At 44.8% G+C, this 26,186-nt stretch overlaps 2 protein-coding genes across 8 annotated transcripts in view; both read left to right on the forward strand.

Moving 5' to 3' along the window:
* HOXB3 (homeobox B3) overlaps positions 1-26,186 on the forward strand; it is an 85,557-nt gene that overhangs the window by 34,456 nt on the left and 24,915 nt on the right. For 5 of the 7 annotated variants that reach the window (XM_083408418.1, XM_083408415.1, XM_083408421.1 and 2 more), the window contains exon 2: positions 8,820-9,101. The gene's annotated coding sequence lies outside the window, so the exon portion shown is untranslated. Of the gene's footprint in view, positions 1-8,819; positions 9,102-15,307; positions 15,623-15,995; positions 24,822-26,186 lie in introns of those variants that run through there. The other 2 variants (XM_083408420.1, XM_083408419.1) reach the window with 2 other exon arrangements.
* HOXB4 (homeobox B4) lies at positions 2,511-6,704 on the forward strand. Its single transcript, XM_083408449.1, has 2 exons — positions 2,511-3,108; positions 4,943-6,704. The coding sequence occupies exons 1-2, from the start codon at positions 2,688-2,690 to the stop codon at positions 5,281-5,283; spliced, it is 762 nt and encodes a 253-aa protein (XP_083264575.1). The 5' UTR covers positions 2,511-2,687; the 3' UTR covers positions 5,284-6,704.

The following is a 26,186-nucleotide window of genomic DNA, read 5'->3' on the forward strand; positions in this document are numbered from 1 at the left end:
GTGCGTTTCTTCCTCCTTCGCTCCCCGGCTAAACGGTTTAAAACAGTAACACCAATAACCTCTTGCCTATGGTAGTATATTCGATACATAGGAGAAACGAAGTGTCCTCACTAATAGGGCCATAATCTATTGCTCTGCTCTGATACAGTTTCATCCAGCGTGAAGACACCTCATAGGTAGTCCAGTGCCAACTGCTGAGTAAATAATGAACAAACTGTTCTACCTGACGAAGAATTATGTGTAACCCGAAGGATTCCCTATTCCTACACTAAGATAATATTGGGACCGCTTCCTTTCTTTAATTTTTTTTTAAAACCGCAACACGAATTCCAACGCGTCTCATTTTTCCAGACCAGCAGCCTTAACAGCTATCTACATAGAACCGCGCTGCTCCCGACTTCCTGCCGCAAAAGGTTCATTACTTACACAAACTGCATATTTTATTGCTTTATATCCCCCTTTTTTCGGAAATGAAATTCCTTTGATCCTCCCCCTTTCCTCTTCCCTAGGGTGAAAAGGGATGGAATTGCCCTATGTGTGTTGGGGGAGAGCCACACCCTGTTTTCCTGTTTATATTTGTATTTTTTTAAAGATCTCCCTCCCTCCAATAAAATCATATACGTGCCTACTCAGAGTTAAGCCCCATTGCGTTCAGTGGGACTTACCCCTGGGTAAATGTGTGTTAGACAACCAAATTATCGGAATAAGCCTAATGTTATTCCTTATTACAACGAAATCGCGCGAACAGGGTCGTTTTAGTTCTAATTAAACGATAAATCTCACTGAAGTGGATTGGGAGTGACTTTGTTTCTGCTTAGATCCTCCAACAGACTTTCCTTCTTTCCCTCCTTCCCTCCCAACTTTTCTGGACTACCTTTCTGCAACAGTATTCCTTCTGCGGAGGAAGAAGCAACAGTGGATTACGCGACAGAGTTGGGCTAACAACCACTCGATTTTGCGACGCGTGTTGCAGGCAAATATTTCCAGACATACCTTCCTCCTGAAAAACGGATTATTTGTATTTTATTTTATTTCGCCCACTTTTCCTCTTCGCTGTAAGCCAAAGCGGAAGACTTCTAGCCAAACTCAAAGGAGAATATCTCTCTCTGTCTTCTGTATGTACCCTGTAGATCCGAATTTGTGTAAAAGAAGCTGCGTCACAAATTCGCATCTAGGGGAATATGTAGTTGACACAAACGCTACGGAACGCATCCCTCAAGACGAAGAAGGAGGAAAAGAAAGGGAGGAAAAAAGGACGAAGCAAATCGTTAAAAGACCTTCCCTTCAAGGACTATTCCGTGTTGGTGGTGTGTTGTTTTAATGGCAGTGGGTCCCCCCGCCCCGCCCCCATCTTTTAAGCATCCAGACAGGTTGATTCAAATTATCGGGTATCTTCTGCGAAACAGGAAATTCACAGGGAGAGAACGGAACAGTTCTTCCCTTCTGTGCTCAATATGCTTGCAGAAATTGTTCTAGAACCATGCCTTTCTGTAAATAGGGCTGAGAGAAAACAGGTCTCTAAAGATTACCTGTTTGGTGCCATCTGTGCGCAGGCGCCACTCAGCACTCAGAAGAGACAGGTCCCTGCCCCGAGGGCTTCCAAAAGGGGTGGATACATTGCGCCTTAATGAAAACGGACATTTAGGAGATAGATAGGAATCTGCAGGGTATGTTCCCTTACTGCAATACTACTTTAAAAAGCTATTTATGCAACTGGATTTTGTTTTATCCATCGTATTGTAGACTAAGCCTAACTCTTCCTGCTCCTCTGTCTCCACGCTTTTAAAAATATATTTTCTCCTCCTGGCCGGGTTGGGGGGAGAACCAGTCTAAACCAGAACCTGTCTTTTAAAGGGATGGGTAACCCGAATTAGTTAATGGCGTTTCTATCGATCTCAAACGAGCTCTATCTATCTTTGCCACCGGCCGGGCTCTATCACCAAAATTTAGGCAGGAGCTAGAAGATTAATGCATCATAAACCGAGGAGAATATTTCCTTTCCTCCGCGTCTCCTATTTGTTCAGACTGCATGTGTTGTTATTTTGCTTTTTTACTTCGAGGCAAACTCTGCCATGGGGAACCGTGTGTGTACACTCTCACATGCACGCTGGCCAGAGTCGACAGTGATTTTAATTCAGTCAATGCACCGGGTGGGGGCACTTGGATTTTGTGGTGCCTTCTTGGCTATGGGATGATAGATTTCTTCGGGATATGAAATTATGTAAATCCTGATATTTAAAAAGTAAATAAGGATAACTGTTCCGCAATGCGGAGTCCCACCTAGGTTTCTGAGTGCATTTATATGTAAAGTTAAGTCCAATTTACTTTAAAACAACCTGCTTCCAAGTTGACTATGTGCTGGCAACGGAAAGGCTAAAAGCCTCCTCCCCCCTCCTTCCCCCCTTCTTGATTATTTCCTTATCCGGGAATCCCAGGCAAACCTCTCCATTGGTTCCTGGGGTCACATGGACATCTAACTTTGTTCAGTTGACGGCAAAAGTAGGAGGGCTCTTCGAAACAGGAAAACGAGTGAGAAGGGGAGGGGAAGGAAGGGAGAAGGGGGAAGGGGAGGGGGCCCCGAAAGAAATAGGAATAAATTTTAGTATATTTTTTGGGGTGTGCGTGTGTGTGAGTGAGCGGGAGTGTGCGTGCCGGCGCGCGCGCGCCCTTTTGCAATTCCAAAATTAATGGCCATGAGTTCGTTCTTGATCAACTCCAACTATGTGGACCCCAAATTCCCACCATGCGAAGAATATTCCCAGCACGATTACCTTCCCAGTCATTCTCCGGAATATTTCGGCGGCCAGAGGCGAGAGGAGAACTCTTTTCAACCCGAGGCGTTGTACCCAGCGCGGTCCGCCTGTAACCAACCATCCTATCCTCCATGTCAGGGCTCTGGGCACCCGGCATCGGTCCTGTCTCCCAGGAGCCAGCGTGTCCATGCTCCAGCTGGACTTCAAAACCATCTCTCCGAATCAAACCACACTTGCGAATCCATCACGCCAAGCCCACCGCCTTCCTGTAGCCAAACCTCTCTCAACCAAAGCCCGTCCTCTTGCAAAGAACCGGTAGTTTATCCTTGGATGAAGAAGGTTCATGTTAGCACGGGTAAGTGAACCTTAAAGTGCCGTTCGCTTTATACTAACCTGCACCTCAAAGTCTTGTTGGGAAGAAGAAGAAGAGAGAGAGAGAGAGAGAGAAAAGCTTATTGCCCCCGTTGTAAAAGAACCATTCCCCTTGGAGATTTATGGTCTCCCTGTTTGCAGAGCGCTATAATTACATCCTCCATAAATTTTTATTGCTCTTCTTGGCCAACTGCCTTTGAAGTCCCTGTTAACATCCTCCTCCAGTTTCTTTCTTTCCTTCTTTCCCTTCCTTCCTCCCCACCCCCCCACCCCGTCCTTTATTCTTTTCTTCCTTTCCTTCCACTGGAGAACGTTCCCCAGGAAAAGTTTGAAGGAGGTACGGGGTCTTTTATTTTCATTGTCGGCTTAAATTGTTTTGAAGTAGAGAGTTTCAGCAAACTCTCTACTTTGCCTTTCTCCAAGGCTGGGGGTTGCGGGGGGGGGGGGTGTTTGTTTTAAGATGGTCCCTTCAGAGCAACGTTTCAGAGAAGGATGTCTCGTGGGTTTCAATGGGAATGACTTCCCAGAGGGGGAAAAGAAGGTTGCTTGTCTTACGATCGAGGGGTTTGTTTGTCTTACATGTGGGGCAAACTTTATAGAACTTTGAGGTGCACAGGCAACTCCTTCGTACACGTGCAGGAGCCTTAGGCAGCTCGCTAGCTCGATCCTCAAGACGCTTGAGTCGGTGTATTTGAATGTATGCCTATTTAGCGACAGCGATTTGACTGTATTTAGTTCAACCCAAGCATTAAGGCTGAACTGAACTGCAGAGCAAGTTGTAGATCTATTTCGCACTCAAGACTAATGCATTATTAGGGTTCTGATACGCATATATGCATTCGGCCTTCCTTCCGTCTCTTCACATTTAGTTACCCAAAGGCTAGTAACACTTAGAGGCTGTAAAACGGAGTGCAGGGCTGTTACGTGATGTTAGGGTTCATAACTGAATGCAACCCCCTCCTCGTCTCGCTATCACTCTCGTCCTTTCTCACCTAACACTGTGATCTATCCTCTGGAGTAATCAGAATGATTCCAATGGGATTACTCTACACTGCCGTTTAAGCGCAGCTGTTTGAAAGCTTGGAGGACTTAGGCGACCTCTGGACCAGGAGAACAGCCTGGCTTTTAATAGATTAGTGGTTGCTTTGTGCTTTTTTTAAAAGAGCTGTGTAAGGCTTAACATAGATGCAACGAAGCAGGAAGGTAGTCGCGAAGATTTAGGCAGTGAATGGGGTGCATTGGGAGACACTGGGTGAGAGGAAAGGTCAGACAGGGAGACACTCGCTCAAGCGATCAGAATCAACCTTGTGTAACCCTCAAAGTTCTAAAAGTAAACTCTGGATACACCCACAGGAATGGCTGGCATTCGGGCAGTCCAATCCTATGCCTCTTTACCCAGAGGTAAGCCCCGCTGAGCTCCCCTCCTGTGTGGATAGATATTAGAGACTTACAGTCCCACTGAATTTGATGGGACTCATTCCTATGATCGTTTAGATGGGAGCAAACACGGTTAAGCTCCGTGGGACTTCCTTCCCACGGGTCTCCTTTCCGAGTAGGAGGTAAAGATCCAGGCTCTTAAAGCGTCGCTGGGGGAGGGGTGTGGTTTGGGGGACTTGTTTTGTAAAGGGTTGTGGCGTCTTCCAGGAGCCTTTTTTTTCCAAGAGAAGGTCGTGGTTTCTGTTTCGTTTTAAAGGGGCAGAAGAAGAGTAACGCTCCCCACCATCTCCTCTCCCCCCCCCCAACCCTGCTCCCCTCCCTGTTCCTGCTCTCTTTCTCTCTCCCCTGCCCCACTCCTCCTTTTGTGTTTCTACATTCAGTCAACCCCAACTACGCGGGAGGGGAGCCGAAGCGTTCCAGAACAGCATATACCAGGCAGCAAGTCTTGGAGCTGGAGAAGGAATTCCACTACAACCGCTACCTCACCCGGAGGCGGAGGGTGGAAATCGCCCACTCGCTTTGCCTGTCCGAGCGCCAGATCAAGATATGGTTTCAAAACAGGAGGATGAAATGGAAAAAAGACCACAAGTTGCCCAATACTAAGATCCGTTCCAATTCTGCAGCCAGCCTCTCGGCGCAAGGCGCGGGAGGAGGTGCCCAGGACCGAACCAATGGACCAACCCCAAACCCCAGCGCCACCCCGACCACCACCACCCTATAACTGGCCTTTGAGCGTGGCGGCCCGCGAGTGTGTGTGTGCGCGTGCGTACGTGTGTGTGTGTGCAGATCTGTGTGCTTAAGAACTGATGTGTGAAAGGGAGGGAGGCCTGGTAGTTTTCCTGTTCCTGAGGGAGAAACATGGGGGCGTATGGGGGGAGGGGACTAGTGGGTGGGTGAACTGGGACCACTATTTATACGAGGGGAGAAGAAACAAAGAAGGATGAGAGGGTTGGGGGTTTTTTTGCGGGGGAGGGGGGTTAGTTCTTTGGCCGGAAAGCAGGGTTGCCGTGTTTGGGGGGGTAGCTCCTCTGTTCTATAGGAGATGGGGTTTTCAGATTTGGCTAAGATGGATCCCTTTTTCATCCTTAATCAAGCCAAACTCGGGCCCATTTGTCATGTTTACTCTCGCGTACAAACGAAGGACCTTATGCCAACCATTAGCGCGACAGCTAGAGTCGTCTTTAATAAATGAGGCCCGGTTCCACCTAAGGAGAACTGGACTGACTCTCTCTCTCTCTCTCTCTCTCTCTCTCTCTCTCTCTCTCTCTCTCTCCCTCTCCCTCCTTTCGAACACCCGCTTCTTCCACCCTACTCACCCCACTAGCCAGAAACCCCAATTTAAATCCAGCCATTTACCCACAAGGCGACGGAAAAGTGTTGTTGGCATCTGCTAAACACAGCTCTAGATAGGAGAGGGATTGGAAAGGGGGGGAGAGAATTCTCACAGCCCTCTAAGGACTTTACTGGGTGATAAATATTGTAATATTCCAAGTAAGGAAGGGCATCAAGCGGCGGCGGGGAGGGGGTGAGAATCGGGGAAGGACACAAAATAAAAAAAAAGAGGAAGAAGCAATGTAATTTAAAGGCGGCAGGGAAGTACTTCAGGTTAATTATCTAACCTGGAAGACCTGGAAAGCGGAGAAGGGCAGTGCATTTCAGTCTATAAAGTTGATTATAGCATAAGGCCATCTGGGTTCCAGCAGCCATGAAAATGGAACGGGTGGGGTGGGGGGGCTGCTTTGTAAATAAGGATGCGCCTTCGCTGCCTTCGCTTCAGTTTTTGAAATGAATGTGAAGATAAAGATGAATTTTCAGGAAATTCCCTAGAGAAGTAAGGCGTGAGGAAAGGAATATGGGTATTCTCTGCTCTCGCTTTCTCTCTCTCCCCCCCCCTTTCCATCTCTCTCTCTCTTGTCCCCCCTCATTCTCTTCTCTCACCCTTCTCTCTCCTATACTGTATATGACATTCCGAAATGGTGTGATTCCAGAGAACTTGAGGGAGGGGGGGAATATAGCACTCCCCTCCTTTCGTTCTGTATAATTACCTCTTGTTGTTTTGTGTGATACCCATAAGAACATGTATATAGCAGCAGCCACGGTGGCAAAACAACAACAACCCCGAAATAAAGCATTTATGGTGAATACGGTTGTCCGTGTCTTTCAGGGTATCTGAAATAGTCGCGACATTATTCCTTTGTTCTGATACTTTTGCAGACCCCTTTTCTATTCGACCAGGTTTTTATTGTTGTCAGTTTCCAAGCCTGCACTTCCCTAATGGAAACAAAAGATGTTTGACCATAGGGTATATCCTCCTTAACTACAGCTAAGCCTTATATGAGGTGATTTATTTCCTCTAAGCATGCATTAATGTGGTTACATTTTGCTTTCCAAACTGGTTCAAACTAAAATAGTAGTCTGATCGTTAAATTTCTACCTGGATATTGAGACTATAAAGCAGCAGTGTGTTTTCCAAGAGATGTTTCTTCTCTGTCTTTTATTTTCTCCCCCCGTCCCGAGAAAAGCTACCTTCTTCAAGGTATTTAATACATTTAATGACCATAATTTTTGCACAGATGTTTCTCGGTGTTTGCAGGTTTTCTGTGTATTTTTATATTACAAAGGAGCCAGCCGCTGCAATAGCTCAAACTCTGACAAGCAAATAGATAATCAAGAAGACAAATGACTTCTTTTGTGCTCCATAGCTCTTGTATTAATTTTCATTTTCTTTCTCATACAAAGTATCGAAAATACTGTTTAGGACGAAATAGCATTCCAGTTCTAAGTTACAAATTTTGCGTGTGTGTGTGTGTGTGTGTGTGTGTTTGGAGACGGATTAGAGACCATGGAAAGAAAACAGTAATTTTCTCTTTTAAAATCCCTACTCCTGTCCCTAATACGGTCTTAACACGGTTTGTACCTTGGGGCAGAATCCAGCAGGATGTTCTCCTGCAAACGCTCCATTGCAATGGAGGTCCTATTCATTTCAGTGGAGCGTGTGCAGGAGAAGCTCCTGCTGGGTCTTGCTTTGAGCAGTGCGCAGGAAGTAATTTCCACATGAAGGTTAAAATACTCCAGGAACCTTCCCTTAGGCCACTTGCTATCCATTACTCAAATCGTGTGTTACGTTACTGCTTTATTGTACTATCAGAACATATATCTCGATGGGGTTGATACCGATGGCCCAATCCGCCATGCTCACTGTGAACTTAATTTTAATGCGTGTGCATAACCTCCTCTTCCACATAAGATGGCAGACTCTTTCTATGGGAGTCAGTGCAAAAAATAAACAGACAAAAACAACCTTATTGATTCTCACACCAACGCCTATTCGCAACCCCTTTTATTGTGGAACAATTCCTTAAAGCCATGAGAGTGATTGTAGAGCAAATGGCTTGCTGTGGACAAGCAACCACTGGCCACAATCCACTCCTCACCTAATCCAGGATATTTTTTTTACGATAGCGCTGCTGCAGAATGAATCCAAGGTAGCCAACACTGGTGTGATCTGAGCTTCTTTACTTGAAAGTACTATAAATTGAAATGAATGGGGCTAACTTTCGAGTACAGTACTGCGATGCTTGCAGGATGTCCTGGGACAACAGCGGCCTTGCAACACAGCACCTAAGAACTTGGTGCCAATAATTTTTTTAGTAGCTTCGGATGGTTTCTGGTCCATATTCATCTTACAGCAGACCTTAGTGGGTCGATACTTGAGGACACCATGTGAATTAAGCCCTTAGGCATTTTGCTGTTGTTTCTTATGATGCACGAAAGCTACCCCCTGGCAATGAGGACTTGAGGGACACTTGCGAGTAAAAAATGAAGGGTGTTGTTGCACGTGTATTTCCCTCATCGGTGCCAGGATTTTTATTTATTTTTACGCGGAAATAAGTTTGATTTTTAGGTAACTGGAGACAGTATCCCTTTCCCAATGGCTACGTTTCCATTGATTTCAGTGGTGCTGGGGGGGGGGGCATGTCTCTTGCGCTTTTCAGGGTTACTTCAAGGCATTCCCACTCTCACATACCCCAAACAAAACTTTTAAAAGCATATGCTGGTAAGAATGTAGCTTCTATAGAGCCAAATCAAAGCTGGAGAGGGTGAATAGGATTTGGGGTGGGGATTTCTATAGGCCCTAAAAGTTCACAAGCATTGTAAGCAGACAGAAGCTGAGAAAAATGCGAGAATTATACCGAAAAAATCATTAATCATTTCTTTTATTCAAATACTTATCCTTTTCCTATTGTTATTCAACAGCAAACCTCCGCAGACCTTCTGTTGGGAAAAAAAGAGTACCCAGGAGCCTTGAATCTTTCAAGATATCTTCAAGAGAAAATATATATCTATATATTAATATATATAGATATATATATATATACACACACCTACATATACATATACATATTCAAACACACACACACACACACACACACAAAGTTGAACTTTTTTACTTTTTACTTTTTTTAAAATGGAAGACTCTACTTCAGACATGAACACCACCTTTAACCGCCTGGAGAAAAGATGTGGGAAGCTAAAAAGGTAAAAAAAAACAACCCAAACATTGTGTGCGCGTTTTTTTTAAGGCTCGGCTTGTTCTTTTGAAATTATATATTGCTTCGCTTTTAAGGATGGAGGGGGCGGGGACAACATCAAATGCCTTCTGCTCTTAAAAACGTGCCCTGGGAAGCCCGATTCTATGCAGCACGTTTACTCGAAGGAAATCCCACTGAATTGAATGGTCTTACTCCCAAGTAAGTGTCCATAGGGCTGCAGCCTTAGATGAGTTTGCAGCCTTAAGAGGAAGCCCTTCCTGGTGGTTGTTGTGGTTTTTAAAAAAACAACAACTGGAGTTATAAAGGCGGGGAAAGAAAGAAAGAAAGAAAGAAAGAAAGAAAGAAAGAAAGAAAGGAGAAGATTGCTAATAAGATATGTTTTAAAGGAATTTGAATGGTTTGCTTTTTAAATGTGTTTTTAACAGTTGGGCTTTTGTGAAGAATGCTTGTTTATTTTCTAATGACAATGTGGGTGAGGGGGGGGGCAGGAGACTGGGTACTAGAATAAAATAGGTGCCTGTTCTAAAAGGGCGCCCTGCCTTTATTTCTCCGTGGGTTTGGAGTAGCTGGGAACCCTCACGCTGTTGTCCTAGAACTCTTTATGCCAGGCGATGTTGTAAGGATAATGCAATGTTACATATTCCATAACTGCAGACAATACAGAGGAGGCGTGGCCACTTAATTTCTGATTTTAAAATATTGCCTTTGGTATTCGTGCGCGGGTTTTTGAAGGTTCGCCAGCAGAGGTGTGAGTGAAGAGGTTGTCTGTGCGTCCGTCCATGATCTATCCATCTGCATTTCAAGGTGGGGGGGGGGGAGAGAAGGTTTATATTAGAAGAAATGGAGTTAAGATCTGACCCTGGCGAGCTGCGGAGTGAGGATGGAGTTCATCCAAGGGACACGTTTTCTAAGCGATTAGCCTGGTATTGCAGCTACAGAATGACCCCTCAAAACCCCTTGACCTTTTCAAGACTGGACATTGTGCTCGGTGGCATTGCTCTCACGGAAACAGGGGCGGGCTAAAGCAAACTCCGGAGGCGAACGTGAAAACGAGGGCAACTCAGAGAACCAACCAAGCTCTGGCTTCCTTAGTCTATCGGTTTTCCTTTGGGGGGGGGGGGGCGCCTGGCTTTTTTCTCCTCCTCCAGTCCGGTTATCATGTCGGAGGCTATGGCTTTTTGTTGTTGCTCATTCCCTAGCTTCCTTTAGGGCGCACAGTCCAGCAGGTAGTTCTCCTGCGCAATCCTCCTTGAAATGAATGGGAGATGGCCTAAATTTTGGCCGGTTGGATGGATTGGCTTTGAGGCTGCAATCCCATACACGCCTAACCTGAGAGTTGGTCCCCTTTGACTTGCTTCTGAGTAGGCATGCATAGGATTGCATTGTCATCGTCCAGTCCCCCATACTTTTGGTCTATTGGGATTTCGTTTTTAATAGGTGCAATCCCTGTGTCGCAAAGTACAGTGGCTATTATTATTTTTGTTACAGTCTTCATCAGTGGTGGCTGTTGTGGTAGTAGGAGCCTAGCCACCTTTTCCTGCTTTTTCACCTTCTTCTTCCCTGGAAGAACAATGAGCAGTATGCTGATATACGTGGTGTTCAGATTAATTTCTGGGTCGCTGGTGCCTAGATTTGCTGGGTGACTCTGAGGTGACACCCAGATTTGTTGAAAAAGGGAACCTGCATGCACACCATAGAGCTAAGTTTGTGTAAAGCATGCACACACAAATAATTAAGGTATGCGTTTGTTAAGGGTTCTGGGAACTGCGACTTTGTGAGCGGAAAACTACAGTTCCCATGATTCTTTGGGGAAGTCATGTGATTTAAATGTGCTTTAAATGTGTGGCATGCGTGCAATGGAAATGTGGGGTGACCAGGCCATGAATTCGACACCCCTCCTTTCATCTTGTTTCTCATCTTCACCCCCTTCCTCACATTCTTTCTACCTTTTATTCAAGGCAAGCTAATGTCATAACAGCAGTTAGCAACGCTCACTGGTAGATGGGTTCAAAGGCTCTAAGAAAAAGCAAGGAGCCCTTTACAAAAGGTGTCGTTGATGGGTTCCTTGATAAACAAGTTTATTTGTTGGGCTGGAGGAAAGCACCTTAAGGCTGTAATTCTACAAGCCACTTACCTGGGAGTAAATCCCATTTAGTTCAATGGGGCTTGCTTCTGAAAAGACATGCACAAACTCGCACTGTTATTCTGTTAAAATGGCTGCCTTGACCTTCTTTTGTCTTCCTTTAGGTTTTAGGCTTCTCTCTCCGCCCCCCCTCCCCCTGATAAAATTTCAATTCTTATAGCAAGCGTGTCTTGTAATGATTTTCTAGAGATCTTAGATCACCATACATTGTGGAATATTCAGGCCCACTAGACTTCTTCAAAAGGAAAAATGCAGCATTATGATGATGTTTTCTTTACAGCGACTTGGAGAGGACTCTGACTTTACATGGAAATGAAATTTTGTGCTCAGGAGGGACTTTTCCTTCATGTTACCCTGGTGTAAATCTATCAGTAGACCCATTTATACCACCCCACCTGCAGCCTTCTATAAGGTTGAGTGAGGACATGAACCACAAAGTGGTCCAGAGACTGAATATTTCCCCCCAAATGTGGACATTTCATCTTCATCTCCAGCTCACTTAAAATCTGAGTACTGGCATTTAGATCTGTTTAAAGTGAAGCCAGTGGCACAAACTGGGCCTCAATCTACCCTAAGTGGTTTGTGGACCCCTCTGTCCAGGCTCACCAGAAGGAGATCTCTGTCACCCTTTGCAAAATGTTTACTTTTGGTTGTGCAGTTGGACTGTTATCTAAATATCAACCACCAAGGGTGCTGGGTGGTGGCTGTTGTAGCAAGATCTCACCATAGAGGTCCCAGGTTTCCATATGCAAAGCAGTATAGGTGCTAAGGTGTCAGTCTCCATCCTAATAGCGTAAGGTGGCCAGCTATTTCCTGAGCTCCCCATCCCAGACTAGTTATATATTTTGTAATATATTATTTTGGTGGATTTTAAAAGGAAGAACTATTGGTGTTAGACAACTGCATAAGGAGAGCTTAGGGGCAGAAGGTCTACTGTGAGATATAGAACATGGCATTTGTTTGTATGTACAGTATGTATGTAGGGATCTGCTTCTTTCTCGTGGCTCATCTTCTTTGTACTGGCGCAACATAGATTTGTATTTAACAACAAACGCGAACAGCAGTGCACGTGTGAAAACGCCACCTGCAGTTGTGTGGTCTGAAAGCAACTGCGCCTACTGACTGCCCTGTATCCTCCTTTAAAAGGAGGCCTTCCCTAGTCGAAGATAGGCTGAGATTGTGCTTTATTTATTTAGTGGCGAGGCCAAGGCAGTCTGCACATGCTCTGAGACTCTCCCCCCCCCCTTCTTTATTCTACACATGGTTATTTCTTCGTATTATTTCCACTATTATCAGTGCATGTACATATAAACCCTGTCTTTATCTCCTTATCTCCCTTTTCTTCTCTCCGTGTGTTCCTTTGTCTACACACAAGTTGCGCGCGCGCGGGCGCAAACACCCACCCATAAACCGGATCTGTGTTACAACCCTGCTACCTTTCCCTTTGGAAACGTCCCTTTCAATGACAGAGAAAGAGGCGTGGATCTTAGCTGGCCAGGGGAGCGGAGTTTGGGAGCTTTCTCAGTTTGATCGGTAGCACCCTGGCAGATTTATGATCCCCAATAAAACCGGCGTGTTTAAATTCGTAAATCAATCTGCCTTTCCCACTATATAAACGTTCATTTTATCTTGAGAGAGAGAAAGAAAAACCCCGCTCGGTTTCTCGCACCTACCAGGGCGAGGAGAGGCGCTTCCTTTCCTTTGAACTATAGAAGACAGAAACATCTTTTTAAATCAAAGTTGTTCTTTTTAACAAAAAAAGGGGGGGAGGGAAGGAGGGGGAAGCAGACGGATTTTTGTTTCCTTTGCAACCCAAGGATTATAGACATGTTTTCTTTTCTGCTCCCTTTTCTTCTTCTTAAGAACTATATATTTTTATAAATATCTCTTTGCCTCTCTTTTAATGTCTCCGAGCAATCCGCGAGGTTTAAAAAAATCGAAATCTTATTCTGGCTCTCTCTCCATTTTTCGCTCCTCTGTAATTTTTTTTTTTTTAAATCAGTTGTTTAAGTGGGCCAAAAAATCCCAACTTTTTTACTATTATTCAGCAAGGTCTCTTCACGGCAGTGAACACTTGCAGTCAACCCCTCTTCTTTCCCTTGTATCGCCTTGCTGCCTTCGAACCATTTTAAGATTTCTCCCCAACCCCTTTCTTCTACGATAGCAGGCCACACTGACGGCAGCGGGATTTCTTCCCAGTATTTAGAATGGGATGCAACTGAAAAACCAGCGGGATTTGCTGGGGAGTTATGTTAGAGCAAAACCAACGAGCCCTTTCTTGGAAGCATGTTCGAACGAAAGTCAGAATGACTCGCAATGTTCCCATCGAACAAACCCATTGATTCGCTTGGCAAAAGGGTCCCGACTGATTTGTCCTGGAAGATCGCAGCTTTTACTTCTAAGCAAAGGCGTTTGGGATCGAACCGCGTTTGTTTTCTGCCGTTACGCTTCCACCCCAGAATACTGCGATTAAGAGTTGGGGGTGGGAAACATTAGCCGTGCTGAGAATTCTGCATTTTTGGATTTGATTATTATTTTTACACACACACACACACAACACACCTGGCTTCTTTTTTCTCCTTCTAAAAAAAGAAAAGCTTTGCATCCGTATCACCGGTTTCATGCAGTTAACGCTGCATCTGTTACTAGGGTCTGAACAAACCTAACCACCACAATCCTTTTGTTCTACAAACCCCACAGTCAGAAAGACCTGGAATTACATGTTGTCGGTCTCTCATTTATTCCTATCTAAAATGTTTTGCTCCTGCGCATAATTGATGTGAGGTTTATACTTGTCGAAAGCGTTCAGAATAGGAAAGAGATCCCAGCTGTCGAAGTGCCATCAATATGTGCATCTCTCTCTCTCTCCTTCTCTTTCTCTGAGAGAAAGGCAAGCTTTCAGCTCCTAGCCCAGCCCGACCACCTCCATCCATCCCACCACTGCCATTGTTTGATTTGATGTTACCGTCTGTTTAAGACGCTGCCTCACAGGCCCTTATCAGTTCTATTGTTTAGTGGAGGGGTGCCGGTGTTTCTTTATTACCTGAAAAAGTAAGTGCGCGCGAGCACTCTTTTCTGCAAACGCCATAGCTGCACACACCTTTTACTTCCCACATGTTAAAAAATAATGATGATGGTTTGGATACGTTTGCACAAGCGCGTGCTAGTATGCTTTGCTTTCTTATTGTCTGGTGCAAGTCAGAGCGTTCCTTACCCAGCGTCTTCAGATTAAAGGAGGCTCTATAGCTCTTCGCTTCCATCACCAACACCAACATCCCGGCAGCTCATCTTAAACTCTAAATCTGTCTCACAGTTTCTATTAGAATGATTCTTATCATTGTGGTGGTGGTCCTCGGGCCCTTTGCACTAAACAGAGCCAATAACCCCCAAGCTCCTGAGCATGTTTACTGTAGTCCCATATATGTATAAAGAAAGGTGTAGGAAGTGAATTTAATAGACTGAAAAGGCTAAGGAGATGGGATGGGTGGGCCAGAAGAACGGGGGTGGGGGTGGGGGTGGGGTGGGAACAGGGAAGCAAGGAAGGATCCACCTGGAAAGATGACGATACCCAAGATTTTACAGAATAACTGTAATCTCTCTAAATAATCTGAATGGAAGAAAGTTGCCCACTCCGATATAATATCTGTACATGCATCGCTCCTACTGCATAAACATATGGATATATATATATTTGTTTGTAACACGTGGTTTCATAATGTTATGCTCCCCACACACATTTAAGTGTGTTTGTGTGTGTATATACTGAATATGTACACATGCATGCACAAGACTGAGTGTGTGTAAAACATGAGAGCTTGTGTGATGCGACATATGTGCTCTCTCTCTCTCTGTGTGTGTGTGTATATGTGTATATATATATATATATATATATATATATATATATATGAGCACACACGGTCCTGATGTTCCAGCGGAAGGTCACAACGGCCCTCATTGTGCATAGGAAACAGAGAGAAAGAGAAAGATAACCCCCTACCCCACGCTGCCCAAGTCACGTGATTCATTAAATAATTAATGCAGAGGTTGCAGAATAGATATGTATTCGTCAGGAAAATCGCAGACATGGTCTCCTTGTGTCTGACGTGAAATTCAACTGTCCTTAAAAAAAAAAGCGCTCTCTCTCTCTCATGCACAGACACACATACACATACACACACACTCTCTCTCTCATAAGCCTATGGGGGGGAGAGAGAGAAAGAGGGGAAGAGAGTGTGTGTGCAAGAGTATCTGAGAGAGAGAGAGAGAGAGAGAGAGAGAGAGAGAGAGAGAGAGACTGAGTGAGAGAGGGCTGCAATAAAACATTTCTCAGGAAGCAAGAAACCACGCCGAGGGCTGGACTTATTGTAAGTAGCGGGAGATCCCGTCTTGCCTCCCAGTCTGTATGTCCATGTAAATTTATTGTTTGTTATTAATGTTATTGTCGTAAAATGTGACAAATAGCCATCTTCATTTTCTCCCATTTCTCTTCACCCCGTGGTGGTGTGTATATTTATACCCATCCAGGCATTCCATATATATATAAATATATATATATATATTCACACACACACACACTTTTCTCTTTTTCTCTCCTCAAACCGTTTCTCTCTCTCTCTCTCTCTCTCTCTCTCTCTCTCTCTCTCCTTCTCCCCCCCCCCCTTGATTTATTACAATAAACATGTCAGCCGCAGCAGCAGCAACAGACCTTCTCCCATTGTATGTGTGTGCGTCTTTGGGAGAGAGAGTTGTGTTGTTTATGGCACCGTCCGAGATAAATCATTTCTCAAACGAAAATGATGTGTGATCTTTCAGAACTCTCTCTCTCTCTCCCTCTCCCTCTCCCTCTCTCCCTCTCTCCCTAGAGTTGATTATTTCAGACGATTTACTGTAATTGATCAAAACCTAATGTGAAAACTGTATAGCTGGGGGTCTTAAATTAAAGCATCTGTGATTACCAATTAAGGAGAGATTTGTATAAATTTTGGGCAATCCTGGAACCAGAAAAACGTCAGAGTCGCGGCTAGCAGGTTTTTGTTTTTTGAGACCGGAAGATTCTCTTCCAGAACCTTAAAAAGCAAAACAAAACAAAAACCAAGCAGCAATAGGAAATATGGAGAGTTCTTGTATAGGTGACTGGCTCGTGAGGTGTTTGTTCCAGAATGAAGGGCACAATCCACCGGGAGATTTTCTTGCCCGTGCTCTTCCGCAGCTCCCCCTTAACGGAGCACACGACGGAGAACTTCCCTGTGGATATTGCCTAAAGCCATATTTCACGTGTGGGAGATCCAGGCGATAGGCGTATTGTCTTGTTCATGTTGATTAAAAATAAACAAATGAATGAATAGTCACCTCTTCAGCGAAGGACATTGGAAGACAGTCTGAGATGTTAAATTTGCCTGTGTCAGAAGTGTACCAAGAAACGCACTCAGTTGAGACGATTGGTTCGAGTTGAGTGAAAGGAGCTCTCTGTGTGTTTTGTTTTGTTTAAGTTTCTCATTTGAGGCTACAGTAGAACAATAGGCGTCACTTCTCAAACCTGTGGTAGATACCCAATGATGACAGAACAATAGGACACCCAGCAGGAACTCTGGTTTGGGGGGGCCTCCCCTCTACCCCCACCGCAAGTCTACTTATGTACTTATCTGAAACAGGAATGCTATTATTATTGAAGGATTTTGGCTTGCTTCTGAATTTTGTTTCGCTTTCTTGCGCGTTAGAGATGGGTGCTATTGTGGGTAGCAAATAGCACGTTTTGTGGATTCCATAATAAGGACAGGGTTCCCATCATAAAGCGGGCTTTATGGGTAGCAGAGGCACTTTATAAACTGGCTTAGTAAGCTCACAGGAAAGTAGAAGGTGGCTGGCTGGATGAGTAGGCAGACAGATTTCCTGGGGGGAACGCTTGGTAATTTTGTATATCAAACGGCATTTCATTGAAGTTGCCACGGTCTTATTTAGCATGTAAGCAAAGTCAATGGCAGTGATAACTCTAAAGTCCGCTGCAATGTATTTCTTTTCGTCCTGATTCTTTTGTGCTACACTTAACCTATTGAGGTTTGTGTGTGTTATTTTGTGCTTGGAGGCAATGTGACACTCGGTTGTAAGAGGCGGGGTGGAGGGAGGTGGGGGCGCAGAGCCGCAGGTCCTCAAGAAATTCAGGGGCTGCAAAATTCGCCACTAGTGGATGGTGCAGCTCTTGAAATAGCCGGTCGTGGTAGTCTTTGGCAGCTGGTTGAGGAAGGGAAGGCGCTGGAGGTTAAAGATGCCGTGTAAGGCAAGGAGAGCTTCGGGGCGAAGGGCGCCAAGGGTTGCCCTTTGTGAAATACAAAAGGTCTCAGAAGTTGGGGGCGGGAATGTCCAGCTCAGGCTAGGAATCGGTAGTCCCCCAGTCCTAGCTGGATCGAGAAAGTGAGGCGCTTCAAAGAGCTGGAAGGTGAAAGTCAGGCTGGGCGATTCCTCAGTTAGAAACAATAGCACAACTTGCAATAGGCAGGGAGCGCGCAGAGCTGACAGGCAAGTCCAAGGGAAGATGGAAACCTCTCAGGATACTTAGCGGAAGATCCCCCTACCCGTTGTCTCCTTTGCTAACCAGCGGAGTTTCTAACGCCGCCCCGAGTGCTGCTATTTTACCCTGTCTGCTAGTGTAAACCTTTATGTAGTGCAATTAGACCAACACGGTGATTTTCATTAAATATGAATGGCGACAAGGAGGGGGCTTCGAAGAGCCCAGGGGGAAAGCCAAGAGTCCCTTTCTTTCTTTCTTTCTTTCTTTCCTTCCTTCCTTCCTTCCTTCCTTCCTTCCTTGAGATTTTAATCAAGAGACACTTCCCTTTCCTTTGTATATATGGGTTTGGATGGATGGTTTTCATCCATCCAAACACATATAGAAGGAAAGATGGAAAGATGGAAGGATGGCAGGATGGGTGGAAGGAAAAAAGGAAGGAAGGAAACTAGAAGGATTTAGTGGGGGAGTGAGTTGGGGAGGAATACACGAAGGAGAAAAGAAAGGGGGGAATATATCCGAGTTGTTTTTAGAAAATCACATAATACTGTACCCTAAACATATGGACGTGGCATTATTAATACCCTCTCCCCTGTTAAATCATCGTGGCCCAGATTCCATCGTGATACGGGTTCTGCAGGGGGAACCCCCAGCCTCCAAGCCCTCCTCTCCTCTTTGCTTCTGAAAGGGGCTCTTGAATGTTGGTGGCTGTGATTAGAGAGGTGGGATGAGGAAGCAATGCGCGGTAAACAGGATCGCTCCCATCCTCTCACCCTTCCTGGACACAAACTTCCCAAGTCCTTGCGGGGGAAACTCTGGGTCCGGACCTCGCAGGAACATAAATGGTGGTGGTGTCAAAAAGGCTTCCGCACGCCAGGGAAATAGGAATGATTTCAGCAGTAGGGTACCCCTAAGCACATAGAGTTGTATGCAACTAAGTTCTACTGAGAGCAGACCTATTGAAATCAGCAGACGGACGTTGGCTGTTAATTGCAGTGTCTCTACTCTGAGTAGGATGAACACTGAATACAACTCTTTGGCTTTTTAAGGAATGCCTTCTAAATTTCGGTGGACTTTACTTTCAAATGAAGAGGGTCCCGATCCACTGAAGGAGTCCTATGGGGGCTCTGGCGTAGCTCTTGTTTGTTTCAATGGGGTTGGAGAGCTTCTCGTTGGACTGTGCCAACTAGAAACTCGATACAGCTGTGTTTGTCATAAGTGAATGTGCGAGAGGTGCTGAAAACGTCCAGCGCCTGACACAATGTGAGATAATATAAGGACGACGACAGCAGCCGCAGCAACACTACTAGTCGTGGTCCGGACATTCCTTTTACCTTTCTATTCTTTCGTTGTGATTCTTCAAACCAGTTGTATACTTCTTTCTCTATCCTTCTCCCTCTCTGTTCCTTTCCTTCTTTCCATTGTATCCTCGTTTCCTTCCGATGCTCCCCTACACATCGACCTTACACACTCTCCGTTGCTTCCCTTCCTCAAAGAAGACCACATCAGTTTCCCCCTAGCCTAGATCTTTGTATTTGCTGAAGACCCAGCTTCATTAAATCATAACACATTTCCCCATTTGTGTTCATTATCGGTCTATTCATCGATCGAGGTAATATAATAACTTTGCTGCCGGAGTACTTTTCTACAAGCTGTATCAGAATGTGCAAAAAAAAAAAATCGTTGCACTTTTCGTTTTGTGTTCTGTGCATATTTCTTTATTAACACGGTTGATCTCCAATATCTCAGAAGATTAGCAATATTGCTGGGGATGATAAACGTAGGAATGAGATAAATAATATTTCAAACCCTCTCTAATATATTGATTATTCCTCCCCCACACACTTCCAAATTGCTTCTGCTACTTAGTTGCAAGTTTCTTTTCCTGTCATCGTCACGTCAGAATTCAAATCTATTCACGAAACGGGAGTTTCCTTTCTTATATTTCCCCTCACAAGTGCTTTATCCACAGAGAAATCTGTGGCGGCGAAATCCAGCGCGAAGCTCAGCGAGCACCATTGAAACGAATGGAGACCTCTTGAATGCCACCATTAAAACTAATGGGACCTCTTGAATGGGTCTGGAGTCCACAGGAGAACTTCCTTCTTGATCAACCAAGTGAATAGTGCTAACAGAGGGGAAAGCTTTGGTTTTTTAAATAGAAAAAGTATAGTTTGCTTTATATGATTTCTGGCTCCACATCGCCTTTAAATTCCAGTTGGACCCATGAAGGCGAACTCACTCTTGGATTTTGCCAATCCAGAACTCAGTTTCCTAAATTATATGTCTGTTTTATCTAGAAACAGTTCTCACTGGTACTGATTACATTTTTGTGCAGTAACCGTTACTTGGGATCTCAGCCTTATGCGCGGTTCCCACTATTTTTAAAATCAACTGATGAATGAGCCTTCATTTTCTTTATATGCTGCATGCATCTGTTCTCCTAAACTCAAAGTAAGTTGCAGCAACACTCCTTCCCCCCCACAATCTTCCAAACCATGGACCAACACTACGGATATATATTATAAATGAAACAACAACAGTCAATTGAAATCGAAATCTCAACTAACCAACCCCCCCCCCGCCCGCCAGTACCAGTTTTCACCCTAACAGCTGGTGTGGTGTAGTGGTTAGAGTAGCGGAATGAGAATAGCTCAGATCCGGGTTCAAATCTCCACTTAAGCCTACTGAGCGGTCTCCCTCTCAGCTTCCCTACCTCATAGGGTTGTTGTGTGGATGAGAGGGGAGAACCTTGGAGGCCACAGGGAGGAGCTCTCAGGAAGAGCCAGACAGACAGACAGACAGATATTCGCTAGTTAGGGCTACTCCACTTCCGCTTTATTTTTTAAGCCATTGACTCCTGTGGGTAACTTCATCCTGGTTTAGTGAACTCTAGAAGAATCGGGTTGCTATCCGATGACGCCTAGTCTAACTGGCAGACAACCTGGGGGGAACAAGGAGAGAACTTCCAGCGTTCACTGCCTCAAGGGGGGAAACAACATTCAAAAAATCCTGTGGCACCTTAAAGGCTTTAGCTGGAGAACCTGTGGCCCTCCAGATGTTGTTGGGACTCCAACTCCCATCAGCCCCAGACAGCGTGGCCAACGGTCAGAGGTGATGGGAACTGTAGTCCAGCAACATCTGGACGTTCCCTACTCCTGAGCTAGCACATTGGTTATATCAAAAGTTTCCGTGGAGTACAGTCCACGAAAATGCTGTGATACATATGCTATCTTAGAATAGCTATGGTACTCTTTGTTCCAACTAACATGTCTTGCCTCTCTGGAATAGCATAAGGCTTCAACCAACCCTGTAGACCCTTACCTGGGAATAAGTCCCATTGGACTTACTCGCGAGTAGACATGCCTAGGATTATACTGCTAGTGGAGGGAATGTTGTATTACCGATACATTGCCAATGCAATGTGCACTCCAATAAACTGTACGCAAAAGGTTCCTTTGCTGTGAACTGCCAAAGATTCTGTCTCCGTGCACCACTAATCGGTTTATCCCGAGTGATCATTTTTACAAAGGGTTATAAAATTTTAAGGCGAAAGGCTCTGTTCTCGTAAATTTAATTCTTGGAGGTTTTAATCAAGTCAAGTCAAAGGGATATTGGAACGGTGGGTCCCTTAAGGCCTTATTTTCCAACCCTGAGGCTCATTGTGTAACAACCCCATTCTACCTCCCTAGCAGACCGACTCACACATAGCAGAACGAGGAAGCCCTACAGCATAGCGGAGAGACCAGGTTCTCCAATGCCAAAGGCGCGAGCGGGAACAAAGGAGAGGAGGGTGGAGTTCACTCATGACGCTGAAAGCTCCCCGGAAACTCTCACGCTATTTGTATCCACGAGGGGATGTTGCTAACGCGAGCTAGAAAAGGGAAGAGTCACGCTAGCTCGCGAAAGCATACCGATAAAGTTCCCGTTCTGCAAATCAGTATCCCTGACGGCTAAGCAAGCAAATCCAAACTAAATGAAACAACCCGGGCAGCCCGATTTTAAATGCATTTATACCCCGCTAGTTAACTATATGAGTATATTCTGGATGTAACACTGGACTTACTTCTAAGTAAATCTGTTTAGGATTGGGCCACTAGATTGATTAACTTTGGAGCGCAGTGGCTACTTTATTTTCAGCGCAATGGAGTCGAGTGTGTGTTGATTTACTATCCATAAAGGACCTTACATCCAAGTAGGGCTACATAAATTTCATGACTAAAGTTAGGCCAACTAGTAGATCTGACATCTGGAATATACACAGCCCTCTATGCAAGCGAACCCCATTCATTTAAGTGGAGCAGACTGCCGCGCAATGAATATAATAACATCGGTGTAAGGCAGAATATAACAGTATACAGCTATGTACCATTCATAAATTCATTGGGCGTGAGCCAACAAGAAGTTCTCCTGCGCAAATTCCACTGAAATGAAAATAAATGAATTCTAATCGTTTCAGTGAGACATTTTCAAGTAACGTCAGATTCAGGGACTGGAGGGGAGGGCAGATTACTTTGCCTCATATAATGCTTTCGTGATAAATATATATATAATTGAGTCATTACATTTATCATGTTATAAGCAGAACAGATTTTGTGTACTTTGGATTACATTATGCATTTAGGGGTGCTGTGGTGTTAGAAAACAGTGAATGGGGTGGCAAGTTCGAGCAGTGGCTGCAACCCGAAAATATGCTGTGTACAATCCACTGGGAAGGTCTCCTGAGCACCTCTCCTTGAGATGAAGGTTCCCATTCATTTCAATGAGATTTGGCAGGAGAACTTCCCCTGTATTTCCCTCCACTAGACATTAGAATTGGGGTGCACACTGAAATCATTTGGGGAATGGACTGCTGGAAATTGAAATCAATGGAATTTACTTTCGGGTAATGTTATGTGGGTCTCCTCGACGAATTTGCTATTTGAAAGAAAAAAGGACAGTTGGTTAAAATAACGCAGGCGTTTATCTTATTTTCGAGAACTCTGGAGATAAAAATGTCACAGACGTTTAAAAAAATGCTGCTCCTGCAACGTGCCCACTTTCAGCAGGGATTCCTGAAAACAAAACGAGGCGGGGTGGAGAAGGGAAGAGAGGAAATACGTCCACTGCTAGACTTTTTCAGAGGGACCACAAGCGCTTGGAATCAGGGTTTCGTTCACCTCCCTCTGCTTCCTTGTTGAAGAAAGGCAAATAGTAAGAAAATGTTGGTGTCTGGCTGGGAATTATCAAATTTAAACGCTTGCTAAAACGCTGCAATACTAACCCATGCCGTAGGACGAAGCCAATCCATTGAACAACACGGGACTCCCTTCCGAATAAGCATTTCCAAGACCATAAACTGGATAGACATGTGCGCGCACAACCCCAGCGCGTACCCGTGCAGGCGTTCTGAAGCGTAGAACTGGCCCTTTATAAAAGGAGAGTGTTATTTCATGTCATATTGTGGGGATGCATTTCTTTTCAAATAATAATAATAATAAAAACTTCGGCTATTAGCTATTCCCAGGGGGTCAGAAAACTCCGGGAGACATGTTGAAAGGGCAGATCAGCCAGGCATGAATGAAAAAGGGACCATGTTCACACCGGATGGGTTCCAAAAATGGACGCGATGTGGGAATCCCTAGCACAGGAAAAACCGAAGGCTAAAGCGACCTAGCTTTACCAAAAAGGGCTCGTTCTTTGTTAAAAGGCCAGTGTCCCTGAGCGCTTGGTTTCCAGACAGGACCCAGCGCCAGCTGCAGGCAACTGTAGATAGCGTGGGATGAGGAGGGGGAGGCCGCCTCCAGATTCCACGTGAATTTATTCCTTTGTTCCTGGCTCTGCTACCACCCAAAGGCTACCGATCTCAAACGACTTTCAGCGCAAAAGCCAGCCATTCCAGGCCAATCTTTGCCAGATCGTGGTGCCAGGTAGAAAGGGAAGGAGATTCACACATAATAGCGGGACAGGAAGACATCTAGGATATAGACGATAAAACAAGGGATGATGGAAAGGGTGAAAAGTGAAGACACCAGCAAGGGTTGAGTTGGGTTACTTGTAGAAAAGGAACGGGGGGGGGATACGAAAAATATAATAGATTAATGGATGGGATTAAAGCTGGAGGAAGGCACGCCACGTTTGGCAAAGATCTAAGAACAGGGGGAAAGATGCATGGGTGGATAGACGGAGATTTTGCTAAAGACCACGTTAAAATGTCATGCAAGGCCGTTTCCATTCGCAATGACCTTTTCTCAGCTCCTTACCTTTCCGTGTTTAAGCATAAAACCCGGAGCGATTTGCTATTTAAAACAGCCAACAGTAACAACATTTTATTTGAACCCTCTTGGTTTTTATTTTATTTTTATTTTATTTTAACAAAGAGAGATATCTCAGTTAGCCTTTGCTCTTTTTCGATCCTTTTTTATTCCCCGCGTGAGAGACTGCTGAGGAAGAGAAGGGGGGGGGGGAGGACATATGGAATCAATTTCGTATCCTGACGTTGAGAACCAGCCAATTCCTGTTGGTCTTTTAAAACCAGAATCCATTTGGTCCCTCTCTATCTGGCACCTCTTGTCAGTCAGTAGGATCCCCCCTCTTGCAACATTTTTAAGTCTTTATAAAGAGAAACAGCCTTGCTTAGAAACGAGAGAGGCTTTCCTCCTCCTTTTCGGAGGTGGAGGGGGGTGGCAGAGGGAGAGAGCATTGTTGTCCCATGAAAAAGTATTCCGTGTCTTCGTCTTGCTTCAGAATATCTTTATTTCATTATTATTTTTGCTCTCCCTCCGTGTCTCGGAAACCATTGTATTTTTCCTTCCGTCAAGTTGGAATCCAAGAGAGGCCCCCCGCCCCCGTTCCTCAAAAAAATAATCAAAAAAATCAAAGCTTCCTTGCGGTGGAAAAACCGACCCCCCCAAAAAGCCTCAAGACAAACCTTAGCAGCAAAATCTACAGAGCTACAGTCAAGTAGTTCTTCTCTGTCTCTCTGTCTCCTTCTCCCAAACTGGCTTCCTTCGAGTTCCTCTCAACCTCGTGAGCCGCCTTCGATCTTCCTGCTGAAGTCGTTTGGTTGAGAATCGCTGCAGGTAAGAGGGATTAATAAAAATAATGATAATAATAATAATAATAAAAGAAATTACAAGACAGATCAAAACAAATCCCAAACCACTATACAACTTCGTCTGATCCTAGCATAGGAAATTCCGGGGGCCGTTGAGATTTAATTAATAGCTCTGACAAAGCTTGGGAAGGCGTCCATTGGTCCGCTGGAGTTCTAGCTTGAAGCACAGCCCCCCACCCTCCCCAAAACATCACCACCACTCTCAGAAACTAGTCCTGTAGCTTGACCAGAAAAGGCTGGGATATAGTAAACAAATAATATTAATGATCTCCTGATAATGGTTGGATACTGGGAGTCCAATGCAAATAAAATAAAGGGGAGGCAGGTTGCTTCTTCCAAACCTGATGTTTGGACCAAATAGGTCCCCCCTCCGCGCTTGCCGCCCCTCCCAGGCCACATTTGTTAAAGGTTTAACGCCTCTGGGTTGTTTGAAAGGGAAAACTACAAACGCTTCTTTAAGGGAGGGGAAGCCTGGTGTTAAACAGAGAGATGTGATTTATGGTGTTGAGAAAGTTGTGTTTATTTGAGGTGGCTCCTGTCACGACCAGCCTTTTCCTAGAAGACCAAATCTGTATCCCTTCCCTTTTCTCTCCCCCCCCCCCCGTTTCTTTTATGTTTGTGAGTTGTAGTTAACAAATATCTTACCGGTGTGTGAAGCAAGCAGTGTTAAGTCTCCACAGAACCAGCAACGTAAAACAAAGCTTGCGGTTTTACCTTGTAGGGGACCGCCTTAGTCTTTCAGAGACTGAGACATCTTACCAGCTTGTTTGTCCTCGCCATCATATTTAGCAATGCACGCATTGTTTGGCCTTTGCAAAATCTGGGGGTGCACCCTTAACCTGGACTCAAACGCCACCGAACACAATGAGGCTGCAATCCTATACTCACTAAACAGGGAGTAACCTCCATTGAACTCAGTGGGACTTGCTTCTGAGTAGACATATATAAGATTGCACTGTGGGGTTTATCTCAGAGGAACAATGCATAGAATCGGGCCACCTGATTGCAATCCTATTGCACAGAGGAGTGAGTCCAACCGAACTCAAGGCAGTTTCTTCCAGGTAAACATGGACTGTTTGGACTATTTGATTCTTTCCAGAGTTTCATGGTAAAGAATGCAGTCCGCATTCTATAGAAATAAAGGGCAAATTTCTCTTACACTTGAATGGCTCTACTTCTTTTTGTTTGTTTTTTTAAATGTTTTTAATGCTCTTAGACCAAAGGAGGGAAGGGACTCTTCCATCAAACTGGTCCTTCCTTTCTTCTTTCCTTGTTCCTTACAATTGCATCTGACATAAGAATTCTTCTTATGTTAGGAAGCCAGGGCTTT

The sequence above is a fragment of the Podarcis tiliguerta genome (assembly GCF_965153285.1).
Source record: "Podarcis tiliguerta genome assembly, chromosome: 13".
Lineage (NCBI taxonomy): Eukaryota > Metazoa > Chordata > Lepidosauria > Squamata > Lacertidae > Podarcis > Podarcis tiliguerta.